Here is a 25,841-nt window from a genome sequence, read left to right as displayed (position 1 = left end):
GATTCGTCCATCAGTAAGCTCAGAGAACAAGTGTACTAAAATACATTTTACATTTCTGTTACGGACATGAATGGAATTAAACAGAATATTAAACCTTTCTTGCTCCCCTATGCTCTATTCAGGTTAGGTATTAATCTGTTGTCAAAGATCAAAGACAACTCAATCTCATCTGAATGTGTGAAACCGAATGTCTCGTACTTGATGTGGAATCTGGCTGCTATGGCAACCGCTGGCAGGTGGTGGATGCAGGGCCCCTGCACGTCACCGAGCGGTGACATCAGCATCACATTGACCTTGCCTTCACTGTTTAATCATTTATATGTTTACACTCAAAGCTCGGAATTCACTAACCAGGTGCTTTCTGATGATAGCTGAGTGACTGACAGCGTAGCAACACCGGAGGTAACGCAGCAACCAAGAGAGAATACGGTAACTTCCTCCCTTCCACACAGAAGAGGAGAGCATAAGGAAGCTGTTTAGACAGTGTGCTGAGCAGTCCCTTTCACAAATGAGCATCACTCCTCCTGAGAGCACATTTACAGTAAACCCAGGGGAGGACGGCACACACAGTCATTTTGAGATAATAATCATATCTTGTGAAAATCATATGCTGAAGATACACCAGCTGCATCTAAATAAAGGGTCCAAAATTAAATCAAAGGAACCAGGGAAGTCAAAGAGAAATGATTAGTGGCATAGTTACAGTAGGTTCCATTGATAGAATACAGTTTGTCTGTTTTTGTTCTGCTGATTCTGTGAATGACAAAATGCCTCAACTACGCGCATAGCTAATCCTGTATGGGTCAGTGGCTTATTTATTGGTCAGTGGGTGGGTTGGTCTCACCTATCCGGTCCAGTCGGTCGATGGCCACAGTCTCGAAGGCTCGTCTCATCATTGGGTACTCCTCCAGCACCTCATTGAAGTTATCCACAGACAGGGAGTAGAGACGGCAGTAGGTGTCCGCTCGCACACTGGCCGTCCGTCTGCCTCGGGTCAACAGACAGATCTCTGAGGGAGAGAGAGAGAGACAGGACGGTCAGGGACAGACACAATTACTACACGGCCAGAGGGAGCATCATTACTGTAACTCAGCTACAGAAAACATGTCAAAGAAACATGAGCCATTCGAATGTCATGATCCCCATGGCAAAGTTCCCTTGGACATGTCACACTCGTTATTCTTCTTATTTCTATCTTATAAAACACTGCTACACTATGATTCAAATACAATGCACACACAATCCTACAGTATCAATGTATCACATGTGGACATAGGTCATTTACAGAGAGGATACAGAGCATGAATACAGAGAGGAGAAAGGCATTTAAACCAAAGACCCTGCTGAGACTGCTTAGTGTATGGAGGGAGCTACAGGATTGGATACGTAGTAGAGCCAAGGTTCATTACATTCAGGTGTTACCCTTCCTTCTCTGGCCTGTGACTGATGGTTGTCTTGACAACCATATGCTCTTTTTACTCTGCTGCCTCCCCGTTCTCCCCCCTCGCTCTGCTGTCGCGTGTGAAGGGTATCCTCTGGCTCTCAGTAAAGGGGGGGGACTATTTACTGTATGCATGGGGGAACTGCACTGGCTCCACTCTACATATCAGCTTTTACAGTGGTAGGCAACCCCCCGGGGACCATGGAAAAATAGGATTTAACAAGAAGCGCAGTCAAGTAAAAGATCAGCTACTGCCGGCTGGACAGAGGCCCACATACCATTAAAGAGCAACAAAGGGATGTTCCATTCATGAGTTATACATTTACATAATAATCTTGTCAGTAAGCCGCAGTGACAAACCCTCTCCACCCCAGCTCCCCTCCCACTCTCAAAATGGCTCCTTATTCACAGGGTATTAAAGTGTGACCTTGAGTGTCAGCGCGGCCCTGTGTCTCTCCGCTATCTGATGGGGGATTTACAGTTCTTCACAAGATTAATGAGATTCCGTTCTCTCCGCTGTGCCGAGCGCTGCAGAGGCAAGCAGCAGAACACAATGCTGGGATGTGATTCTGACTCTACTACACCCATTTACTCACTCTGGTATTTCCTCCTTTAAAAACAAATTACGGCAAATATGGGCCATGTTGTTTCCCTTATGCCCACATTTAATTTATCTTAGGGCAACTATTACAGTACCTAGTTTCTACCTTCTTTCCATATGTCCTCATCATACTATAACAACATGACCAAAATACGGTATCTTCTCCAGTAATATTATTAATTGTAAATAATAGCAGATGAATCAGCAAATGCCACCACAAATCCAACAGACATTCTGATTCAAGCTTGTGCCGAGCCCATGCCATGTAGAGAAGGGTTGGCCTCCTGGTGGCATAAAGTATAATGGCTTGGCTTTGAACGTCGACGGTTGACATTACTAATTGCTCTGTCATTGGTGTTCTGTGGACTAATTAGCTGTTATTTATGAGCCGTGGGTGCTGCTGTAGATCTCTCTCCTTCAGCATCCGCCCTTGGCTCCTGGCACCTCACAGACCAACCCACAGCACCACTGAACTGAACTCTGCTCTTCTGAAGAGGAGCCGGATGTGAAGAATGCCCCAAGAACATGGCCCAGACACATTGGGAAAAGTTGTGCTTTTTTTGTGGATCAACAGCAGCGATGCATCTGAAAACAGGCAGGGAAGAGGACAGACTGCATGGGAAATGGGGACAAAACTGGCTGCAGGGCGAAAAGACTAGCGAGAATAAGTCAAATGTCAGGGTGTTTTTATTTTATCTTGCATGCTACAATTTTTATATTAACATAGTTGAGACATTAGTGGTTTGGATCATAGGATTTAGGGCAGGGTTCCCCAACTGGTGGGCCGCAGGTGGTTTTATTTTTTATTAAAATAAAATAAATTGTATTGTTGGACATAAAAGAATGTAAAAACACCAGGAAATCAGCTCCAAGTCATTTTTATTTAAAAAAAGCTGTTCCCAAGTATTCCTTCACATAAAATATTGTATACAAATGTTATGTTTTAGTCAGATATTTTTTCGGTTTGGTCTTCTTTCGGTCAATTTGCAGTCTACAAATTATCGGTAAATACGTTCAGGCCCCCTGACCAGAAAAAAAATGTACTTGATGATCCCTGATTTAGAGCGAGAAATGAATGTGAATTAAGTCTACATGAATGTACTGTAACTTATTTTATATCTGTTCTACAGTAGATGTATGTTATCAGTACCACGATAGAATACAATCGAATTGAATAAAATAAAAGATATATATATATATGTATATTGTTGAGCATACCTCCAAAGTAGGATCCATCAGAAAGCTTCATGCCCATAGTTCCTTTGGTCAGCACGCTGGTCACACCATGTTGGATGAAGTACATCTTCTTGCCGATGGTGCCCTCCCTGATGATGTAATCTCCGGGCTGGAAGACCTCGAAGCGGAGCTTGGTCAACATGGCTGTCACAAAGTTGGGGTCGGCATTGGCAAACAGGGGCATGGATGCCACCAGCTTACGGCAGTTGAAGTTGACAATTTCCTGAGGGAAAATATAATTAATGTAACTGAATTTGAATTGTTAAGTCTAAGACTAACATACACTACATACACAAAGGTATGTGGACACCCCTTCAAATGAGTAGATTCAGGCTATTTCAGCCACATTTGTTGCTGACAGGTGTATAAAATTGAGCACACACCCACGCAATCTCCATAGACAAACATTGGCAGTAGAATGACCTTACTGAAGAGCTGACTTTCAACGTGGCACCGTCACAGGATGACACCTTTACAACAAGTTAGTTTGTAAAATTACTGTCCTGCTAGAGTTGCCCCGGTCAACTGCAAGTGCTATTATTCTGAAGTGGAAACATCTAGGAGCAACAACGGCTCAGCTGCGAAGTGGTAGGACACACAAGCTCACAGAACGAGACCGCCGAGTGCTGAAGCACTTAAAATCTTCTGTCCTTGGTTGCAACATTTACTACTGTGTTCCAAGCTGCCTCTGGAAGCAATGTCAGCACAAGAACTGTTCGTCGGGAGCTTCAGGAAGCAATGTCAGCACAAGAACTGTTCGTCGGGAGTTTCAGGAAGCAATGTCAGCACAAGAACTGTTCGTCGGGAGTTTCAGGAAGCAATGTCAGCACAAGAACTGTTCGTCGGGAGTTTCAGGGAATGGGTTTCCATGGCCGAGCAGCCTCACACAAGCCTAAAATCACCATGAGCTTATTGTGGACTATAGAAAACGGAGGGCCGAACACACCCCAATTCACATCAACGGGGCTGCAGTGGAGCGGGTTGAGAGCTTCAAGTTCCTCTGTGTCCACATCACTAAGGACATATCATGGTCCAAACACACCAACAAAGTCGGGAAGAGGGCACGACAACGCCTCTTCCCCCTCAGGAGGCTGAAAAGATTTGGCATGGGTCCTCAGATCCTCAAAACGTTCTACAGCTGCACCAGCGCTTGGTATGGCAACTGCTCGGCATCCGACTGCAAGGTGCTACAGAGGGTTGTGCGTACGACCCAGTACATCACTGAGGCCAAGCTTCCTGACATCCAGGACCTCTATATCAGGCGGTGTCAGGAAGGCCCTAAAAATTGTCAAAGACTCCAGCCACCCAAGTCATGGACTGTTCTTTCTGCTACTGCACGGCAAGCAGTACCGGAGCGCTAAGTCTTGGACCAAAAGGCACCTGAACAGCTTCCACCCCCAAGCCATAAGACTGCTGAACAGTCAATCAATCAAATGGCCACCCAGACTATTTAAATTGACCACCTTTATTACTTCTTCATTTATCTTGATGGTTTTGCACTGACCCCCTTTCACTGGCTCTTGCACACCTACTAGACTCTACCCACACACATACTACACTGACACTCCAACACACCAGCACGTACACAGACACACTTTCACTCACGCTGCTGTTACTCTGTTTATTATATATCCTGATGGCCTAGTCACTTTTATCCCTACCCACATGTAAATACTGTATTACTTCAATTACCTCAGCTACCTCGTACACCTGCACATTGACCTGGTACTGGTACTCCTTGTGTATAGCCTCGTTGTTGTTTTAATTGAGTTACTATTTCCTTTTTAATTCAGTAAATATTTGTCTTACTTTTTAACTCTGCATTGTTGGGAACGGGCTCATAAGTAAGCATTTCACTGTAAAGTCTACACCTGTGGTATTCGGAGCATGTGACCAATAAAGTATGATTTGATTTTTTTGTGATTTAAAAGAAGTGGTTCAGAACTTCAGAAGTTCTCAGTGGGCATGTTTGCAAAAGACATCTGGGGCAAGGACATCGTTTTTCAGTTCCTTTGTTCCTTTCTTTAAGTGTAAGACCTTGTCAGGGTTTTTAATGGTGTGTTTGGTTGTTTTACCTCCCGCAGTGGTTCATTAAGCTCCTCCAGGATGCTCTCCTCATCAAACATCTTGCCCTGGTATCTGTGTTCATAGTAGTCATGGATTTTCTGTCGGAAGTCAGCCGGCAGTTTGTGGAAAGACATGTACTGCTCCACTTGTTTGTACTAGAGAAAAAGAAATAGAGGGAGAGGGAAAGAGAAAGAAAGAGGGAAGAAAGAGGGGACACTCAAATTAGCATGATATGTTACGTTTGGTATGGTTACATAAGACAGAAGATTACTGAAGGCAAAAATGAAAGGAGGGTGGTTGGTTGGGCTTTTAACGTCTAGCAACCCAATGGCTGCGCATTCGAATCTCATCATGGACAACTTTAGCATTTTAGCTAATTAGCCACTTTACAACTACTTACTACTTTTCAGCTACTTTTCAACTACTTAGCATGTTAGCTAACCCTTCCCTAACCTTAACCCTTTAACCTAATTCCTAACCATAAACCAATCCTTAACCCTAACCCTAACCTTAACCTAACCCCTAGTCTAGCTAATGTTAGCCACCTAGCTAATGTTAGTCACAACAAATTGTAATTTGTAACATATCATACCTATTACAAATTCGTAACATATCATGAATTGTAATTTGTAACATATCATATGAAATGGATGATGGACATCCATAAATTAATGATATGTTACATTTGGTATGGTATGTAATACTAATTTGAGTGTCCTGATTTTCATTTACAATGTTACGTCTACCCCTGAGTGCAGGTTGATATAAATGGAGAATGTGGAATATGCTCTACAGCAGTGTCTCCGAACTCTGATCCTCGAGTCAACAGCACACATTTTTGTTGTAGCGCGGACAAAAACACCACATCAACTTGTCAAGGGATCAATGATCAGTTAACAAGTAGAATCAGGTGTGCATTTCCGGGGCCACATCAACAATATGTACTGTTGGGGGCACTCATGGACTGGAGTTAGCACCTGCTTATTAAAGGAACAGTTTGTCAAAAAATATATGTTTGGCAGACATAGCAATGCGGCTCTGAGACCAACGTCCTCAGGCGATGCACAGCCCGAATGTGCAACTCCCCAAATTCCCAACCAATGCGGCTCCACGTACTCGTCAGCCATCCATTTGAATGGGGTGAGGGTTGGAGAAATTGCTCTTGCAGCGCTGAGAATTTGAAAAGTATGAAAGCCAACGGTCCAATATTCTAGAACACTGCTGTGTGTACGCATTCACGTGTTGGACTCCGATAGATGCTTAGACAACGTTTGACAAATGTATATTTAACCTAATTATTATTTTAAGGTCATGAGGATATTAACACTAGTACTCAATGCATTGTGGTTGTTGTATGCATTCTCATACAATACCATTCACCATAAACAACCTATTGCATATCCATGAAACCATGAGCTAAACATATGTGGTCCTATACCTCTTACTGTACATTGAACATAAACATATGTAACGGATGTGAAACGCTAGCTTAGTTAGCGGTGGTTCACGCTAAATAGCGTTTCAATCGGTGACGTCACTTGCTCTGAGACCTTGAAGTAGTAGTTCCCCTTGGAGCGATGGGTAACGACACTTCGAGGGTGACTGTTGTTGATGTGTGCAGAGGGTCCCTGGTTCGTGCCCGGCGATGGGACGGTTTAAAGTTATACTGTTACACATACATAGGGAAGACAAGGAAGACACGTTCACAGCAATCACCTGACCTATTTATGCTGCTGGGAGAGGGAAAACATTTAGTTGTTGAGGAAAAGTGACAGCTCCAGAAAGCCCCAGAGATTTCCCACATTTACATTTGAGTCATTGACTGTGTCAGAGTATGTCAGATGTGTACCAGGCTCTAGTTGACATATATATTAAACCACAGGCCTGCTCTCAGTCAACACACGCCAATATAACCCTGCCACAACTGTTTATCTGGCAACAGTAGTCATATTATTGGACATGGAACCACTCTTTGGCATGATGATGATGACTGTATTCAGTGAATCACAGGGTATTAATTGGAGCATCATGCATTCCTGTACTTGGGTACTATTCTAAGAGGCATAGATGTAAGTTACTTCCAGTGGAATTGATGGGTATATGCACAGGGGTAGTTCTGATCTGATGTTTGTAAAGTGGTGGCTGGACTGTAGTACTCTAAGTTTACTCTATGCTTGTTCATAGAGAGAAGGTCCCTGCTCAAATTGAATTTCAATGATTCAAACCATGTTCAGTGTTAAAATCCAGTGTTTCCTTCTCTCTTTGAGGTAGCTGCCAATCGAAATGTGTCAATTCTGCCTCATCAAAACATATTTAACGCTGGGTTTAATGAAAAACATATACTGTAGTCACGGTAGTGTAAAATGGTGCCCTTTCATGTATAGACAGTAGTGTAAAATGGTGCCCTTTCATGTATAGAGAGTAGTGTAAAATGGTGCCCTTTCATGTATAGAGAGTAGTGTAAAATGGTGCCCTTTCATGTATAGACAGTAGTGTAAAATGGTGCCCTTTCATGTATAGACAGTAGTGTAAAATGGTGCCCTTTCATGTGTACTGTTGCTGCAACTGAAGAATAAGCAGGGTATTTGCTCATCCCTTGATATAAGAGCAGAAAATTGGGTTTTATTCTAGTTCCAAGCATCACTGGATTTCAGTTAACAATGCACACACCTGTCACACACACAACGCGAAACACGTGGACAGAGAAGAAGAAGGTAGCTTAATCATGTGACTTAGCTGTGTATTAAAACAATACAGTGAACTCCCCCTTCCAACCACGGACAACCTTTTCAGCTTCCATTTAATTATAAAACGTGAATAGAGTACTATGAAGATGCAGAATCAGACAGAAACAATGGTGAAATATGTTGCGTTTGTAATCAACAACCTTGGTTTTCATACCACCGGTCCCTACCCATCATGGTTTCTCAAATGATTGCCTCGCCTGGTTCACCAACTACTTCTCTGATAGAGTTCAGTGTGTCAAATCGGAGGGTCTGCAGTCCGGACCTCTGGCATTCTCTATGGGGGTGCCACAGGGTTCAATTCTTGGACCGACTCTCTTCTATGTATACATCAATGAAGTCGCTCTTGCTGCTGGTGAGTCTCTGATCCACCTCTACGCAGACGACACCATTCTGTATACTTCTGGCCCTTCTTTGGACACTGTGTTAACAAACCTCCAGGCAAGCTTCAATGCCATACAACTCTCCTTCCGTGGCCTCCAATTGCTCTTAAATAGAGAGCTATATAAAAATATTTAGCTTTTTCATTGAACATAGCAGTTAGACATACAGTGGATAGTCATATTAATAAAATTATCTGCCGAAATTGTTGCAACCCCTATTACTAGCCTGTTCAACCTCTCTTTCGTATCGTCTGAGATTCCCATCGATTGGAAAAATGCCGCGATCATCCCCTCTTCAAGTGGGGAGACACTCTAGACCCAAACTGCTACTGACCTATATCTATTCTACCCTGCCTTTCTAAGGTCTTCGAAAGCCAAGTTAACAAACAGATCACAGACCATTTTGAATCCCACCGTACCTTCTCTGCTATACAATCTGGTTTCAGAGCTGGTCATGGGTGCACCTCAGCCACGCTCAAGGTCCTAAACGATATCATAACCGCCATCGATAAGAGACATTACTGTGCAGCCGTATTCATCGACCTGACTAAGGCTTTCGACTCTGTTAATCACAACATTCTTATTGGCAGACTCAACATCCTTGGTTTCTCAAGTGATTGCCTCGCCTGGTTCACCAATTACTTCTCTGATAGAGTTCAGTGTGTCAAATCGGAGGGCCTGTTGTCCGGACCTCTGGCAGTCTCTATGGGGGTGCCACAGGGTTCAATTCTTGGGCCGACTCTTTTCTCTGTGTACATCAATGATGTCGCTCTTGCGGCTGGTGATTATTTGATCCACCTATACGCAGACAACACCATTCTGTATACCTCTGGCCCTTCTTTGGACACTGTGTTAACTAACCTCCAGACGAGCTTCGATGCCATACAACTCTCCTTCCGTGGCCTCTAACTGCTCTTAAATGCAAGTAAAACTAAATGCACGCTCTTCAACCGATCGCTGCCCGTACCTGCCACCATCACTACTCTGGACGGTTCTGACTTAGAATATGTGGACAACTACAAATACCTAGGTGTCTGGTTAGACTGTAAACTATCCTTCCAGACTCACATTAAACATCTCCAATCAAAAATGAAATCTAGAATCGGCTTCCTATTTCGCAACAAAGTATCCTTCAGTCATGCTGCCAAACATACCCTCATAAAACTGACCATCCTACTGTTCCTCGACTTCGGCGATGTCATTTACAAAATAGCCTCCGACACACCCACCACTGCGACCTGTATGCTCTCGTTGGCTGACCCTCGCTTCATACTCATCGCCAAACCCACTGGCTCCAGGCCATCTACAAGTCTCTGCTTGGTAAAGCCCCGCCTTGTCTCAGCTCACTGGTCATCATAGCAGCACCCACCCGTAGCACACGCTCCAGCAGGTATAGCTTACTTGTCACCCCCAAAGCCAATTCTTCCTTTGGCCGCCTCTCCTTCCAGTTCTCTGCTGCCAATGACTGGATCGGGCCGACTCTGCAAAAATCACTAAAGCTGGAGACTCTTACCTCCCTCACTAGCTTTAAGCACCAGCTGTCAGAGCAGCTCACAGATCACTGCACCTGTACATAGCTCATCTGTAAATAGCCCATCCAATCTACCTCATCCCCATACTGTATTTATTTATTTATCTTGTTCCTTTGCACCCCAGTATCTTTACTTGCACATTCATCTTCTGCACATTCTACCATTCCAGTGTTTAATTGCAATATTGTAATTACTTCGCCACCATGGCCTTTTTATTGCCTTATACCGTTCTTATCCTACCTCATTTGCACATTCTGTATATAGATTTTTCTACTGTATTATTGATTGTGTGCTTGTTTATTCCATGAGTAACTCTGTGTTGTTGTATGTGTCGAACTGCTTTGCTTTATCTTGGCCAGGTCGCAGTTGCAAAATGATAACTTGTTCTCAGCTAGTCTACCTGGTTAAATAAAGGTGAAATAAAAAATTCAAAAATACTGATTATCGTTTATAGTGATTAGCTCAGAATGCGAAAACAATTTTATGGACTTTTCACAAGCCTACTAATATGACTGCTTTGCTTGTAAATATTTCACACCACTTTATATCAGCAATATGAAATGTGTGCTGAAATGGATTGTTCCTGTCAAATCAGCTGTCAAGCAGGAAATGAATCAAAGCTACACACGTCACATGGCCACTCCCATCGTATAATATTGTCAGGGCGGTGTCATGTGTGGATGAAAAATACAGCATGCATCACAGAATACTATCTCCACCAGTGGAGGATCCTCAGAGGAGGAAGGGGACCATCCTCTGTAGTCAATTTCATAAAAGTAGTGAAACATTTAAAAAGTTATCCTTTTCAGATAAAACTATACTAAATATTTTCACGCCGCCAAATAATTGATTAAAACACACTGTTTTGCAATGAAGGTCTACATTAGCCTCAATAGCACTCTGTAGGGCTGCACCATGATATGGCCGGAGGACAGCTAGCTTCCATCCTCTGGGTAAATTGACTTCAACACAAAACCTAGGAGGCTCATGGTTCTCACCCCTTCCATAGACTTACACAGTAATTATTACTACTTCTGGAGGTGTTGTCCATCCAGTCAAAGGATTAGAGAATGAATCTAGTGCTGAAAGCATATGATACAGCTAGCTAGTACTGCAGTGCATGAAATGTGGTGAGTAGTTGACTCAGAGAGAGAGAGACAATAGTTGAACAGTTAACAACAAATTAATTTCTTCAAAAATGAAGGAGAAGCAAGAGAGAGAGAGATAACTATATTTTGTCATTTATTTTCACTGTCACTTCACCTACTTAGCAAACAAATGCAGCTAGCTAGCTAGTTTAGCCTACTCAAAGGTTTTACTAATTTATTGCCACCTGGGCCTGCCAGTATAACTGCTAAGCTGCTTATTGAACTGCTTACTAACTGTACACTGTAACATTACTGTATGATTGTAGCGGGTTCACTAATGTGTTAGTTCTATTAGCTATGTTGACTATGACGTTACTTTAGCTAATATGATGAAAACTATGTAGGCTGTGTGACGGTTATGATATGGTTTTGCTTGGAAAGGTTTTTTCGCCTATACACATACAGCTGATGTGTTGTGCATTGAAGTCCACAAACGAAGGGAAAGGGTGAGAGGAGGGGATCGCATAGATGCGAGAAGGAATACAACGTGGCTGTTATGAAGTGAACTGTGTTACCATGTGATCAGGGGTGTAGTCCTTCCACCAATTCTGTTGTAAAACGTTTATTAAACAGAAGCAAGCAGAACGAAACAGGGATAAACATACCTGGATTTGTCCAATAGAAACTGTTGGACTAATTATTACACCCTCGATCAGCTAGATGCGGGCAAGAGTGTGCAAGGGAGTTTTGAATGTGTCACTGTTCGTCACATAAAGATTTTCTCTCTACCTGTGTACACCTACATTGTAAACGTTCATTCATAGGCTTGGTTGTAGCAACCTCATGATGGGTATAGGGAAAGTTTTAGTATCATGTAGTAGCCTGAAACTATCGATGTTACATTGAACTGGGTGAATGCAATGTGAATGACACCCATCCGATATGCTGTAATAGAAATAAGGCCATGTTCATGACAAGTGTGTAATTATACAATTATGTGATTATCTCCACATGTGTGTGGTGATTATCTCCACATGTGTGTGGTGATGCAGTTGGGGAATTCAGTGCAGCATCAGACTTGTCATACATGCAAACTCCATTCTTTAATCATTTATGGTGCTGATGTGTTCCATGCATGTCAATGGCCCATCCCAACATTCATGATGTATATGAATGGATGAATGGGAAGATGGGAGCAATATCATGGTTAGCATTTTCAACACCACAATAAATGTAAATCTCAACAAACAGAAAATGCAACTTGGCTTGGTTTGACAATCTTCAAATGTTATTAAACATTTGTGTTTCGTAACAGAACTCTGCACAGTTCGGATTGATTGATTGATTGATTTTATTGGTCCGAAATAAAAAAAATATATATACACAAATACTTTTAAGGTACCGGGATTGCACAATGAACTCAGGGACTTTTTTCCAGTGGTCCCTATTTTTAACATAAATACAATTACATAGATACAGACACAAAGATGCACTGTAGACAAAAAGATGCTTAACCTCCAGATAAGTCTGAGGGGGGAGTTTAAGTACAATTCTTACAAGCTTGTTGGGCTGGTTACTTATTATTTAGATGTTTGGGGCTGCTAGTGAACCATGATGTGCAGGCATGTTCAAAGTGACACTAGACTAATGCATTTGTCTTTAGGGTGTCTCCAGCTAGGTTTCCATGTCACGACTTCTGCAGAAGTTGGTCCCTCTCCTTGTTCAGGCGGCGTTCTGCGGTCGAGGTCACCGACCTTCTAGCCATCGCTGATCCACTTCTCATTTTCCATTGGTTTTGTCTTGTCTTCCATCACACCTGGTTCCAATTAAATCAATTACATGTTGTGTATTTAACCCTCTGTTCTCCCCCATGTTCTTGTCCATAATTGTTTCTTGTAGTGCTTGTGCACGGTATGCTGGTATTACCGGGATTTGTTTGACCCATTTATTTGTATTGTTCTGTTGACGTGGTTTATGGATATTAAACAACACCGTTGTAAATCAGTTTTCGCTCTCCTTTGCCTGACTTCTCTGCCGCCAGTACGCACCTCACTACATTCCATCCAATTGGAGACACATTTTCATGTGAATATTCTAAAATCTTTATAAAAACAATAAGCCATTTCAGAGTTTCCTTTAGCAAAATTTGGCGGCGGACAACATGACAGGAAATATTTAACTTTACCGGACATTTGAGAAATTCTACGCACATCCATATGCATTCAGATCAAACCTGGCGCATCAAGCTCCATCAACCAGGTGTGGAGGCTGAGGCTGGAGCGAGGGGGTTGAGACAGGGTAAGCAGGTCCTGAGAAGAATCCAAGGGAGTAGTAGAGTGGGGAATCCAGGATGATGAGAGGCGGGACTGGAGACAGGGACCAGAGTCAGAGCGGGCAGAATGAGCAGAGATTTAGATCTGGCAGCGTGGAAGTGACAAGGTTGAGTATTTGTAGAGGTCTTGATTATGGAACAGGTGGCAGCTGGTGGGGATCTGCGCTGACTCCAGCATACATGTCTCCGCCCACATAATCACACACACAGAGAGAGGGAGAGAGTACTGGGGTAGTGGCGACAGGTCAAGGAGACACAGGATGAGCAGTAGAGGGCATTGCAGGAGCAGATGTGACAGGTCACACATATACTGAGCACTTGCTGGCTGATTTTCCTTCACTCTGCGGTCCAACTTATCCCAAACCATCAAAATTGGGTTGAGGTCGGGTGATTGTGGAGGCCAGGTCATCTGATGCAGCACTCCATCATTCTCCTTCTTGATCAAATAGCCCTTACACAGCCTGGAGATGGGTTGGGTCATTGTCATGTTGAAGAACAAATGATAGTCCCACTAAGCGCAAACCAGATGGGATGGCATATAGTTGCAGACTGCTGTGGCAGCCATGCTGGTTGAATTCTAAATAAATCCCAGTGTCACCAGCAAAGCATGGCCACACCATCACACCTCCTCCTCCATGCTTCACGGTGGGAACCACACATGCTGAGATCATCCGTTCACCTTCTCTGCATCTCACAAAAACACTGCGGTTGGAACCAATAATCTCTCTTGGACTCATGAGACCAAAGGACAGATTTCCACTGATCTAATGTTCATTGCTTGTGTTTTTTTTGGCGCAAGCATGTCTCTTCTTATTAGTGTCTTTTAGTAGTAGTTTCTTCGCAGAAATTTGACAATGAAGGCCTGATTCACTTAGTCTCATCTGAACAGTTGATATGTGTCTGTTACTTGAACTCTGTGAAGCATTTATTTGGGCTGCAATCTGAAACTGGTAACTCTGGGTGCCAGTTTCATCATAGCACTTGATGGTTTTTGCAACTGCACTTGACTGACCTCCATGTCTTAAAGTAATGATGGACTGTCATTTCTCTTTGCTTATTTGATCTGTTCTTGCCATAATATGGACTTGGTCTTTTACCAAATTGGACTGTCTTCTGTATACCACCCCAGTCGCAACACAACTTATTGGCTCAAAAGCATTACGAAGGAAAGAAATTACACAAATGAACTTTTAACAAGGCATACCTGTTAATTGAAATGCATTCCAGGTGACTACCTCATGAAGCTGGTTGAGAGAATGCCAAGAGTGTGCAAAGCGGTCATCAAGGCAAAGGGTGGCTACTTCGAAGAATCTCAAATATAAAATATATTTTTGTTTGGTTACTTACATGATTCCTTATGTGTTATTCATAGTTTTGATATCTTCACTACTATTCTACAATGTAGAAAATAGTAAAAAAAAAAAAACCTTGAATGAGTAGGTGTGTCTAAACTTTTTGACTGGTACTATATATAATGCCTATATAAAGGAAGAGAAGTTTAGGCCTAACCCCAGAGATATAAAGATACAGTATGCCGGTGGTATCCTACGACACCGTCATGTATTTCTTTATGTGAGATGGCTACTGCGTCTGCTATACAAATATAGAAGTACAGAAGGAGGGTAACTCGTACGTTTTTATCAAAATGTTTTTTATAAAGATAAGCATTTTATTGTTAGATTATAGGAGTAACTCTGGTAGGCCTGAAACAGACTTCCTCACCTCAAGTGTTGAGTCAGTGCGCCGGGGCACACCGACTTCATATCATAGTCCTGCAGTAGCTACATTTTAATAATAACCTCACCTTCACAAATGTTTCTAAACTGTCACGCCCTGGCCATAGAGAGGCTTTTATTCTCTATTTTGGTTAGGCCAGGGTGTGACTAGGGTTGGCATTCTATGTTCATTTTCTATGTTTTGGATTTCTTTGTTGTTTGGCCGGGTGTGGTTCTCAGAGGCAGTTGTCTCTGATTGAGAACCATACTTAGGTAGCGTTTTCCCACTGGGTTGTTGTGGGAAGTTGCTTTCTGTTTTTGTGTCTGCACCAGACAGAACTGTTTTGGTTGTTCTCTTCGTTGTTTTGGTTATTCAGTGTTCAGTTAAATAAACAAGATGAACACTGACCACGCTGCACCTTGGTTTTCACCTTCTAATGAATGCCGTTACATAAACTTTATTAGGGTAATATCAAAAGTAAGTCAAGCCATTGTTGATAGGAAAACTACAAGCAGAAGAGCGAATGTAAACCAGGGAAAAACACACTACATCTCCTGTGCCCAATAAAAAAACACACACAACCCTTTCCAAAGCAGAAAAAAAACAAGTTTGACAACCCTCCTCTATTATGGACCACCCCTCCCCCCAATACATCTGTCCCTTGCAGAGAAGAGCGTAATGTCAGAAACAGAGTTGTGACCCTTGGGCTGTAGTCCTTGTTGTGGGGTTGGTTATCTGGCATAATCCTTCTCACTTTTATATCATCTTATAAGAAAATAGAGATAAAATATAAATTGGCTATGTATTTGACAACCTCTTCTTAATGAAGCTCCAAGTAAAGCTCAGTGTACATGCAGTCAAAGGTGTGTCAGAAACACTTTCAATCACACTTAGCATTACTACAAATGTATTTTCTTCCTCAACTGTATAATAATTAGACCTATTTTTACTTCTACAAAAACACCAGGGTAGGCTTTGATATATATACACATTATAGGACAGTATTAAGAGAGTGATTACATAAGTAGAATAAGTCAACATAAATACAAAAAGATAAAATACTGATTTATGAAACATTTATGAAATATGATATCTGCCAAACAGGAAATATTAAAAGGTTGGTAAAACAGAAAATGTTCATAGCCAAATAGAAAAACACTCCCACCCCTATGAGTACATGCACCCACGAGCACACACAAACACACACAGTCTTGTACGACTAACCTTGTGGGGACACACAATTCAGTCCAATTCAAAATCCAAATTTTCCCTAACCCTAACTCTTACCCTAGATCCGAACCCTAAACCTTGCTCCTAACCATAAACCTAGCTCCTAACCCTTAATGTAAATCTAACCTTAACCCCGTAGAAATAGCAAAATGTCCCTAGTTGGTCAATTTTTTGCTTATTTACTATTCTTGTGGGGACCAACATGTCCACACACACACGCCCACACATCCACACACACACACGCCCACACACACACATCCACACCCACACACAATCTGGATATGTGAATGTTGAAATCATTAATTAATCGTATGGAAATCCCCCTCAAACAATCAGTCAAATCCTTTTGTTTTCCACGTAATCCGATTTTAATCATAATCTAATTAATTCAAAATGAATTACAATCGGTCTTGGCTTTTTTTTGGCATAAACATCCATAGAAGCATGCAATTTTCACTCCCAATTGGCTAATAAATGCCTATTGATTATTTATTAATGCCTATGATTCTTGTAATTTATCGTGCTTGAATGTTTAAAATACTTAAACATTTTTATGATTGCTTATAGAAAGTCATTCTAATGTGTTCACTGGAGAGAGCAGTAGCCAGTTTGCTATCATCTCCAAATCCCATACATATATGTAGAGTGCCATCAGAATGTATTCACACCCCTTGACATAAACCCATGGAAATGTTCAACATTTTGTTGTGTTACAGCCTGAATTTAAAATTAATTTAATTTAGATTTTGTGTCACTGGCCTACACACAATACCCCATAATGTCAAAGAGGTATGATGTTTTTAGAAATGTTTACAAATTAATTAAAAATTAAAAGCTAAATGCCTTCAGTCAATAAGCATTCAACCCCTTTGTTATGGCAAAATGAGTTCAGAAGTAACAGCTTGCTAAACTACTCACATAATAAATTGCATAAACTCACTCTGTGTGCAATAAAAGTGTTTAACATATATTTTTTAGGACTACCTCATCTCTGTACCGCACACATAACTGTAAGTTCCCTCAGTCGAGAACGGAATTTCAAACACAGATTCAACCACGAAGACCAGGGAGGCTTTCCGACGCCTCGCAAAGAAGGGCACCTATTTGTAAATGGGTAAAAAAAGCAGACAAAGATTATCCCTTTGAGCATGATGAAGTTATTAATTACACTTTGGACGGTGTATTAATACACCTAGTCACTACAAAGATACAGGCGTCCTTCCTAACTACGTTGCCGGAGAGAAAGGAAACAGCTCAGGGATTTCCCAATCAAGACAATGGTGATTTTAAAACAGTTACAGAGTTTAATGGATGTGATATGAGAACTGAGGATGGATCAACAACATCGTAGTTACTCCACAATACTAACCTAAATGACAGAGTGAAAAGAAGAAAGCCTGTACAGAATAAAAATATTCCAAAACATGCATCCTGTTTGCAATAAGGCATTAACTTTAAAAAAAATGTGGCAAAGAAATTAACTTTATGTCCTGAATAAAAAGCATTATGTTTGGGGTAAATCCAAAACAACACATCACTGAGTACACCACGATTCATATTGTCAACATGGTGGTGGCTGCATGATGTTAGGGGTCTGCTTGTCATTGGCAAGGATTAGGGTGTTGTTTTTAGGATAACATGACATTGAATATTCCTGAGTGGCCCAGTTAACGTTTTGACTTAAATCATCTTGAAAATCTATGGCAAGACTTGAAAATGGCTGTCTAGCAATGATCAACAACCAACTTGACAGAGCTTGATGAATTGTTTAAATAATAATGTGCAAATTGTACAATCCAGGTGTGCAAAGCTCTTAGAGACTTACCCAGAAAGATTTACAGCTGTAATCATTGCCTAAAGTGATTCTAACATGTATTGACTAAGGGGGTTTAATACTTATCTAATCAAGATATTAGTATTTACTTTTTCTTTCTTCCAAATCCGTTTCTTTCACATTGACAGAGTATTTTGTGTAGATCGTTGACAATAAAAAACATTTGAATCCATTTTAATCCCATTTTGTTACACAGCAAAACATGTAAAAAGTCAAGCGGTGTCAATATTTTCTGAAGCCACTGTAGTAGTCAATATCAATATACAGTTAAAGTCGGAAGTTGACATACACTTAGGTTGGAGTCATTAAAACTCGTTTTTCAACCACTCCACAAATTTCTTCTTAACAAACTATAGTTTTGGCAAGTTGGTTAAGACATCTACTTTGTGCACGACACAAGTAATTTTTCCAACAACTGTTTCAGACAGATTATTTCACTTACATTTCACTGTGTTACAATTCCAATGGCTCAGAAGCATACATACACTAAGTTGCTATGCCTTTAAACAGCTTGGAAAATTCCAGAAATTATGTCATGGCTTTAGAGGCTTCTGATAGGCTAATTGACATCATTTGAGTCAATTCGAGATGTACCTGTGGATGTATTTCAAGGCCTACCAGGAAGCAGGAAGCAGATGGAAGCAGACGCCTTCTGTCTCCTAGAGGTGAACGTACTTTGGTGTGAAAAGTGCAAATCAATACCAGAACAACAGCAAAGGACCTTGTGAAGATGCTGGAGGAAACAGGTACAAACCGTTGCCGGTGGCTCCGGATCGGGAACCGTCTCCTGAGGCTCTGGACGTGGGACCGTCAATGCAGGCTCCGGGCCATGGATCATCACTGGAGGCTTCGTGCCATGGATCATCCATACAGGCTCCGGGCCATGGATCATCCATACAGGCTCCAGGCCATGTATCATCACTGGAGGCTTCGTGTCATGGATCATCACTACAGGCTCCGGGCCATGGATCATCACTGGAGGCTTCGTGTCATGGATCATCACTACAGGCTCCGGGTCATGGATCATCACTGGAGGCTTCGTGCCATGGATCATCACTGGAGGCTTCGTACGTGGAGCCGGAACAGGTCTCACCAGACTGAGGAGATGCGCTGGAAGCCTGGTGCGTGGAGCAGGCACCGGATACACTGGGCCGTGGAGGCGCACTGGAGGTCTCGAGCGTAGAGCTCGCACAACCCGTCCTGGCTGGAGCCTGAGGAGACGTACTGGAAGCCTGGTGCGTGGAGCTGTCACAGGGCTTACCAGGCTGGGGAGACATACTGGAGGCCTGGTGCGTGGAGCTGCAACAGGGCTTACCAGGCTGGGGAGACATACTGGAGGCCTGGTACGTGGAACCGGAACAGGTCTCACCGGACTGGGGAGATGCACTGGAAGCCTGGTGCGTGGAGCAGGCACCGGATACACTGGGCCGTGGAGGCGCACTGGAGGTCTCGAGTGTAGAGCTGGCACAACCCATCCTGGCTGGATGCTTACTTTCGCCCGAAAAATGCGGTGCGCTGGCACAGAGCGCACCGGCCTGTGAATGCGCACTGGAGAGACAGTGCGCATCACCGCATAACACGGTGCCTGACCGGTCACAAGCACGGAGAGTTGGCTCAGGTCTAAACCCTGACACCGCCAATCTCCCCGTGTGCCCCCTCCAAAATATTTTGGGAGCTGCCTCTCGGGCTTCCGTTCTTGAGCTAACTTCACTGCCTCTGCCTGCTTCCATGACAGGGTCTTGTCCCCTGCCATAATCTCATCCCCAGTCCTTCAAACTCCCTGTCATAAATGAGCCAAGGCGCAGCGTGCATGTAATTCCACATCTTTAATCGAAGTGAAACCTTCACAAAAAACAGGTAAACAAAAACCGAACGTGACGCAACCGTGGCGCACACAAACACTCACAGAAAACAAATAATTACCCACAAACACAGGTGGGAAAAAAGCTGCCTAAGTATGATTCCCAATCAGAGACAATGATAGACAACTGCCTCTGATTGGGAACCATACCCGGCCAACAAAGAAACAGACAAACTAGAATGCCCACCCAAATCACACCCTTACCAAACCAAATTTAATAATAAAAAGGCTCCCTAAGGTCAGGGCATGACATGTCTACTTTTCTACTGCTATCAAACAACTGCAGCTGATAAAGGACGAACAAAGCGGTCTCACTTAAAATGGACAATTATGTTTTATTTCCAGCATGTCATTAACAATAAAAATGTAATCCAAAATCAAAGTAATTTGTAAAATGAGGTGTAAAAACAAAGGGGGGAGGGATCAATGCAAATAGTCGGGGAGTCTGCACAACTCTGCCAGGACCTAGGATCAAGAGAGACACTCAAGTGTTTTAGTACTATATATCTTGACACAATGATGAAAATAATCATGGCCTCTAAACCGTAAAGCTGCATACTGGACCCTATTCCAACTAAACTACTGAAAGAGCTGATTCCTGTGCTTGACCCTCCTATGTTGAACATAATAAACGGCTCTCTATCCACCAGATGTGTACCAAACTCACTAAAAGTGGCAGTAATAAAGCCTCTCTTGAAAAAGCCAAACCTTGACCCAGAAAATATTTAAAAAACTATCGGCCTATATCGAATCTTCCATTCCTCTCAAAAATTTTAGAAAAGGCTGTTGCGCAGCAACTCACTGCCTTCCTGAAGAAAATGTATACGAAATGCTTCAGTCTGGTTTTAGAATGGTTTTAGACACCATCATAGCACTGAGACTGCACTTGTGAAGGTGGTAAATGACCTTTTAATGGCATCAGACCGAGGCTCTGCATCTGTCCTCGTGCTCCTAGACCTTAGTGCTGCTTTTGATACCATCAATCATCACATTCTTTTGGAGAGATTGGAAACCCAAATTGGTCTACACGGACAAGCTCTGGCCTGGTAAAGATCGTATCTGTCAGAACGATATCAGTTTGTCTCTGTGAATGGTTTGTCCTCTGACAAATCAACTGTAAGTGTCGGTGTTCCTCAAGGTTCCGTTTTAGGACCACTATTCTTTTCACTATATATTTTACCTCTTGGGGATGTCATTCGAAAACATAATGTTAACTTTCACTGCTATGCGGATGACACACAGCTGTACATTTCAATGAAACATGGTGAAGCCCCAAAATTGCCCTCGCTAGAAGCCTGTGTTTCAGACATAAGGAAGTGGATGGCTGCAAACATTCTACTTTTAAACTTGGACAAAACAGAGATGCTTGTTCTTGGTCCCAAGAAACAAAGAGATCTTCTGTTGAATCTGACAATTACTCTTAATGGTTGTACAGTCGTCTCAAATAAAACTGTGAAGGACCTCGGCGTTACTCTGGACCCTGATCTCTCTTTTGACAAACATATCAAGACTGTTTCAAGGACAGCTTTTTTCCATCTACGTAACATTGCAAAAATCAGGAACTTTCTGTCCAAAAATGATGCAGAAAAATTAATCCATGCTTTTGTAACTTCTAGGTTAGACTACTGCAATGCTCTACTTTCCGACTACCCGGATAAAGCACTAAATAAACTTCAGTTAGTGCTAAATACGGCTGCTAGAATACTGACTAGAACCAAAAAAATTGATCATATTGCTCCAGTGCTAGCCTCCCTACACTGGCTTCCTGTCAAGGCAAGGGCTGATTTCAAGGTTTTACTGCTAAACTACAAAGCATTACATGGGCTTGCTCCTACCTATCTCTCTGATTTGGTCCTGCCATACATACCAAAACGTACGCTACGGTCACAAGACGCAGGCCTCCTAAATGTCCCTAGAATTTCTAATCAAACAGCTGGAGGCAGGGCTTTCTCCTATAGAGCTCCATTTTTATGGAATGGTCTGCCTACCCATGTGAGAGACGCAAACTCAGTCTCAACCTTTAAGTCTTTACTGAAGACGCATCTCTTCAGTGGGTCATATGATTGAGTGTAGTCTGACCCAGGAGTGTGAAGGTGAACGGAAAGGCTATGTAGCAACGAACCGCACTTGCTGTCTCTGCCTGGCCGGTTCCCCTCTATCCACTGGGATTCTCTGCCTCTAACCCTATTACAGGGGCTTTGTCACTGGCTTACTGGTGCTCTTTCATGCCGTCCCTAGGAGGGGTGCGTCACTTGAGTGGGTTGAGTCACTGATGTGATCTTCCTGTCTGGGTTGGCGCCCCCCCTTGGGTTGAGCCGTGGCGCAGAACTTTGTGGGCTATACTCGGCCTTGTCTCAAGATGGTAAGTTGGTGGTTGAAGATATCCCTCTAGTGGTGTGGGGGCTGTGCTTTGGCAAAGTGGGTGGGGTTATATCCTTCCTGTTTGGCCCTGTCCCGTGGTATCATGGGATGGGGCCACAGTGTCTCCTGACCCCTTCTGTCTCAGCCTCCAGTATTTATGCTGCAGCAGTTTATGTGTCGGGGGGCTAGGGTCAGTTTGTTATATCTGGAGTACTTCTCCTGTCTTATCCGGTGTCCTGCTTGAATTTAAGTATGCTCTCTCTAATTCTCTCTTTCACTCTTTCTTTCTCTCTCTCTCTCGGAGGACCTGAGCCGTAGGACCATGCCTCAGGACTACCTGGCATGATGACTCCTTGCTGTCCCCAGTCCACCTGGCCATGCTGCTGCTCCAGTTTCAACTGTTCTGCCTGTGGCTATGGAGTCCTGACCTGTTCACCGGACGTGCTACCTGTCCCAGACCTATCATTTGACCATGCTGGTCATTTATGAAAATTTGAACATCTTGGCCATGTTCTGTTATAATCTCCACCCGGCACAGGCAGAAGAGGACTGGCCACCCCTCATAGCCTGGTTCCTCTCTAGGTTTCTTCCTAGGTTTTGGCCTTTCTAGGGAGTTTTTCCTAGCCAACGTGCTTCAACACCTGCATTGCTTGCTGTTTGGGGTTTTAGGCTGGGTTTCAAGTACAGCACTTTGAGATATCAGCTGATGTACGAAGGGCTATATAAATACATTTGATTTGATTTGACCTGTTTAAAGTTCTTGCTCACATCGGCTATGGAGAGCGTGATCACACAGTCGTCCGGGAACTACTGGTGCTCTCATGCATGCTTCAGTGTTGCTTGCCTCGAAGCGAGCATAAAAGGCATCAAGCTCATCTGGTAGGCTTGCGTCACTGTTCAGCTCCAGCTGGGTTTCCCTTTGTAGTCTGTAATAGTTTTCAAGCCCTGACACATCCGACGAGCATCAGAGCCAGTGTAGTAGGATTCAATCTAAGTCCTATATTGAGGCTTTGCCTGTTTGATGGTTCGTCTGAGGGCATAGCGGGATTTATTAAAAGCGTCAGGATCAGTGTCCCGCACCTTGAATATGGCAGCTCTAGCCTTTAGCTCACAGTGGGAGAATTACCCAGGAGCCCCTCATTCAATCAACCTAGGGAGAAGCTGGTGAATTCCGTTAAAGTGATGGCTATCTCTGGATCCACAATTACATATACACTCGCCTTACTATCGCTATTCCACGGCTTTGTAGGACATTGTTTTTTATCAACTACCAGTTTTATGATGTTTTGAAAACTGGAAGTTGGAATAGAATCAAGAGTGGAGAAAATTAAGGTCAGTGGCATCACTTGAATCAAACAATTCACCCTAAAACATAAACTACCACAACCAACCCTGGTCTCAGAGCATTTCTTATTATTCTGTAAGTACAGTGCATTCAGAAATTAAGACCCCTTCCCTTTTCCACATTTTGTTACATTTACAGCCTTATTCCAAAATGGTTGAAAACTTATTTTTTCCTCATCAATCTACACACAATAGCCCACATTGACAAAGTGAAAACAGGTTTTTAGAAATGTTTGCAAATGTATTATACATTTAAAAAAACATAAATACCTTATTTACATAAGTATTCAGACCCTTTGCATGAGACTCGAAATTGAGCTCAGGTGCATCCTGTTTCAATTGTTTATCCTTGAGATGTTTCTACAACTTGGAGTCCACCTGTGGTAAGTTCAATTGATCGGACTTGATTTTGAAAGGCACACACCTGTCTATATAAGGTCCCACAGTTGACAGTGCATGTCAGAGCAAAAACCAAACCATGAGGTCGAAGGAATTGTCTGTAGAGCTCCAAGACAGGATTGTGTCGAGGCACAGATCTAGAGAAGGGTACAAAACCATTTCTGCAGCATTGAAGATCCCCAAGAACATAGAGCTGGCCGCCCGGCCAAACTGAGCATACAGTAGGTATATGGATGGACTTAGTAAGGGATTAGTACAATTATAATCTGATATTGCTCCGATTGACCGAGGAGTCATGTGACATGTTGGGGGGTGTGGCCTTGGCCTATTTTGGACTTTGAAAGGGCCTGAGGCCAACTTTATCATATATGCTTACTCAAGTATGATGCTGGGGGTGCCTCATGGAGCCACCCACTGAAGGTACAAGTGTCAAGGGGCAAGCCTTCTTATATATACATTGGCTTGAGACTCACATATACATCTCCCCTCATCAACATAGACATGTTAAAGTGTTGACCCTGTCACACCAGCCTTCACATTGGCTCACCCTCCTGTCCAGCTCAGGCGTTCGCTGTTGCCAGCCTTCTAGCTGCTGACAAACCTGCTGCTGGTAAACACCCTTCACTCATCAACCCCGGACTTGTCTCGTCATCATTACACACACCTGGTGCCAATCCCCACTCAATCACTGTCTATATACTCCCTCTGTCATTTGTCTTTGTCGGTCATTGTAAATGTTGCTTGTTTTCCTGAGGAATCTCTCCTACTATTTCCTGAGTACTTCATTATTTTGCACTATGAGTTTTGTCCAGCTTTTATATTATGGTGCTTTAATAAATTCAGTAGTTCTAAATCTGTGACTTCCTCCTGCCTACTTCTCTCTACACTTGTGACAGACCCCCCCCCCCCCCCAGAGAAATCCCTTTATAAGTTTGAAAGACTAAATATCAACCCATTGAAAGACTTTAATCTAAGGACAGCCAGAATCTGACCCTGACAAAGTCAGAAACATGTGATCTTCAGATATGTTGCTCTTTAGAAGGAAATTCAATTCAGAGGACCCTAAAGGTTTAAGGGAGTAAGGGTTGTATTAAAAATGGATTGAAATCCTCATTTAGATTACATTTGGAGGTCTTCCAAAAAGTTCTTTAAAAAAGTTTACGATCAGATTTGGACGTTAACAGATCAGATTTGGACGTTAGCAGATCAGATTTGGTCTCATCCGTAATTGATCTATGACATCCAATTTCGATCTACAACCACAATTTCGCCCTTACAATCATTACTCTAAATCTCAAGTTGGTTTGAAAAGGGTTTTGTGCCATTTCCAATCTATTGCATAACAATCACATATGGACTCCCCAGCCAATCTCAACACATTATACTACATTTGTACAAAGCCCTTAGCTAACATGCTATGTAGATGTAAAGTAGCTAAAAAGTAGTAAGCAGTTGAAAAGTTGCTAATTAACAAAAATGCTTGAGTTGTCCGTGATGAGATTTGAACTCGCAACCTTTGGGTTGCTAGATGTTTGCGTTAGAAACATACCCATCCACCCTGACCAACTACCCTACTTTAATTTTTGCAACAGTCTCAATGTCAACAGTGAAGAGGCAACTCCGGGGTGCTGGCCTTCTAGGCAATGTTCCTCTGTCCAGTGTCTGTGTTCTT

The 25,841-nt window shown here is 42.7% G+C and overlaps 1 protein-coding gene across 1 annotated transcript in view; it reads right to left on the bottom strand.

The window, feature by feature from the left end:
• Positions 1 to 25,841, bottom strand: part of LOC135512758 (potassium/sodium hyperpolarization-activated cyclic nucleotide-gated channel 2-like) — a 74,034-nt gene that overhangs the window by 16,388 nt on the left and 31,805 nt on the right. Inside the window, exons 5-7 of the mRNA XM_064935103.1 lie at positions 5,354 to 5,500; positions 3,261 to 3,501; positions 845 to 1,009 (exon numbers count right to left, since the gene is read on the bottom strand). Of these exons, the coding sequence (XP_064791175.1) occupies positions 845 to 1,009; positions 3,261 to 3,501; positions 5,354 to 5,500 (553 nt within the window). The remainder of the gene's footprint in view (positions 1 to 844; positions 1,010 to 3,260; positions 3,502 to 5,353; positions 5,501 to 25,841) is intronic.

Source organism: Oncorhynchus masou, chromosome 24 (genome assembly GCF_036934945.1).
Source record: "Oncorhynchus masou masou isolate Uvic2021 chromosome 24, UVic_Omas_1.1, whole genome shotgun sequence".
In the NCBI taxonomy this organism is placed as follows: Eukaryota; Metazoa; Chordata; class Actinopteri; order Salmoniformes; family Salmonidae; genus Oncorhynchus; species Oncorhynchus masou.
Note: the sequence above shows the minus strand (reverse complement) of the source record. Positions and strands in the feature narration are given on the sequence as shown.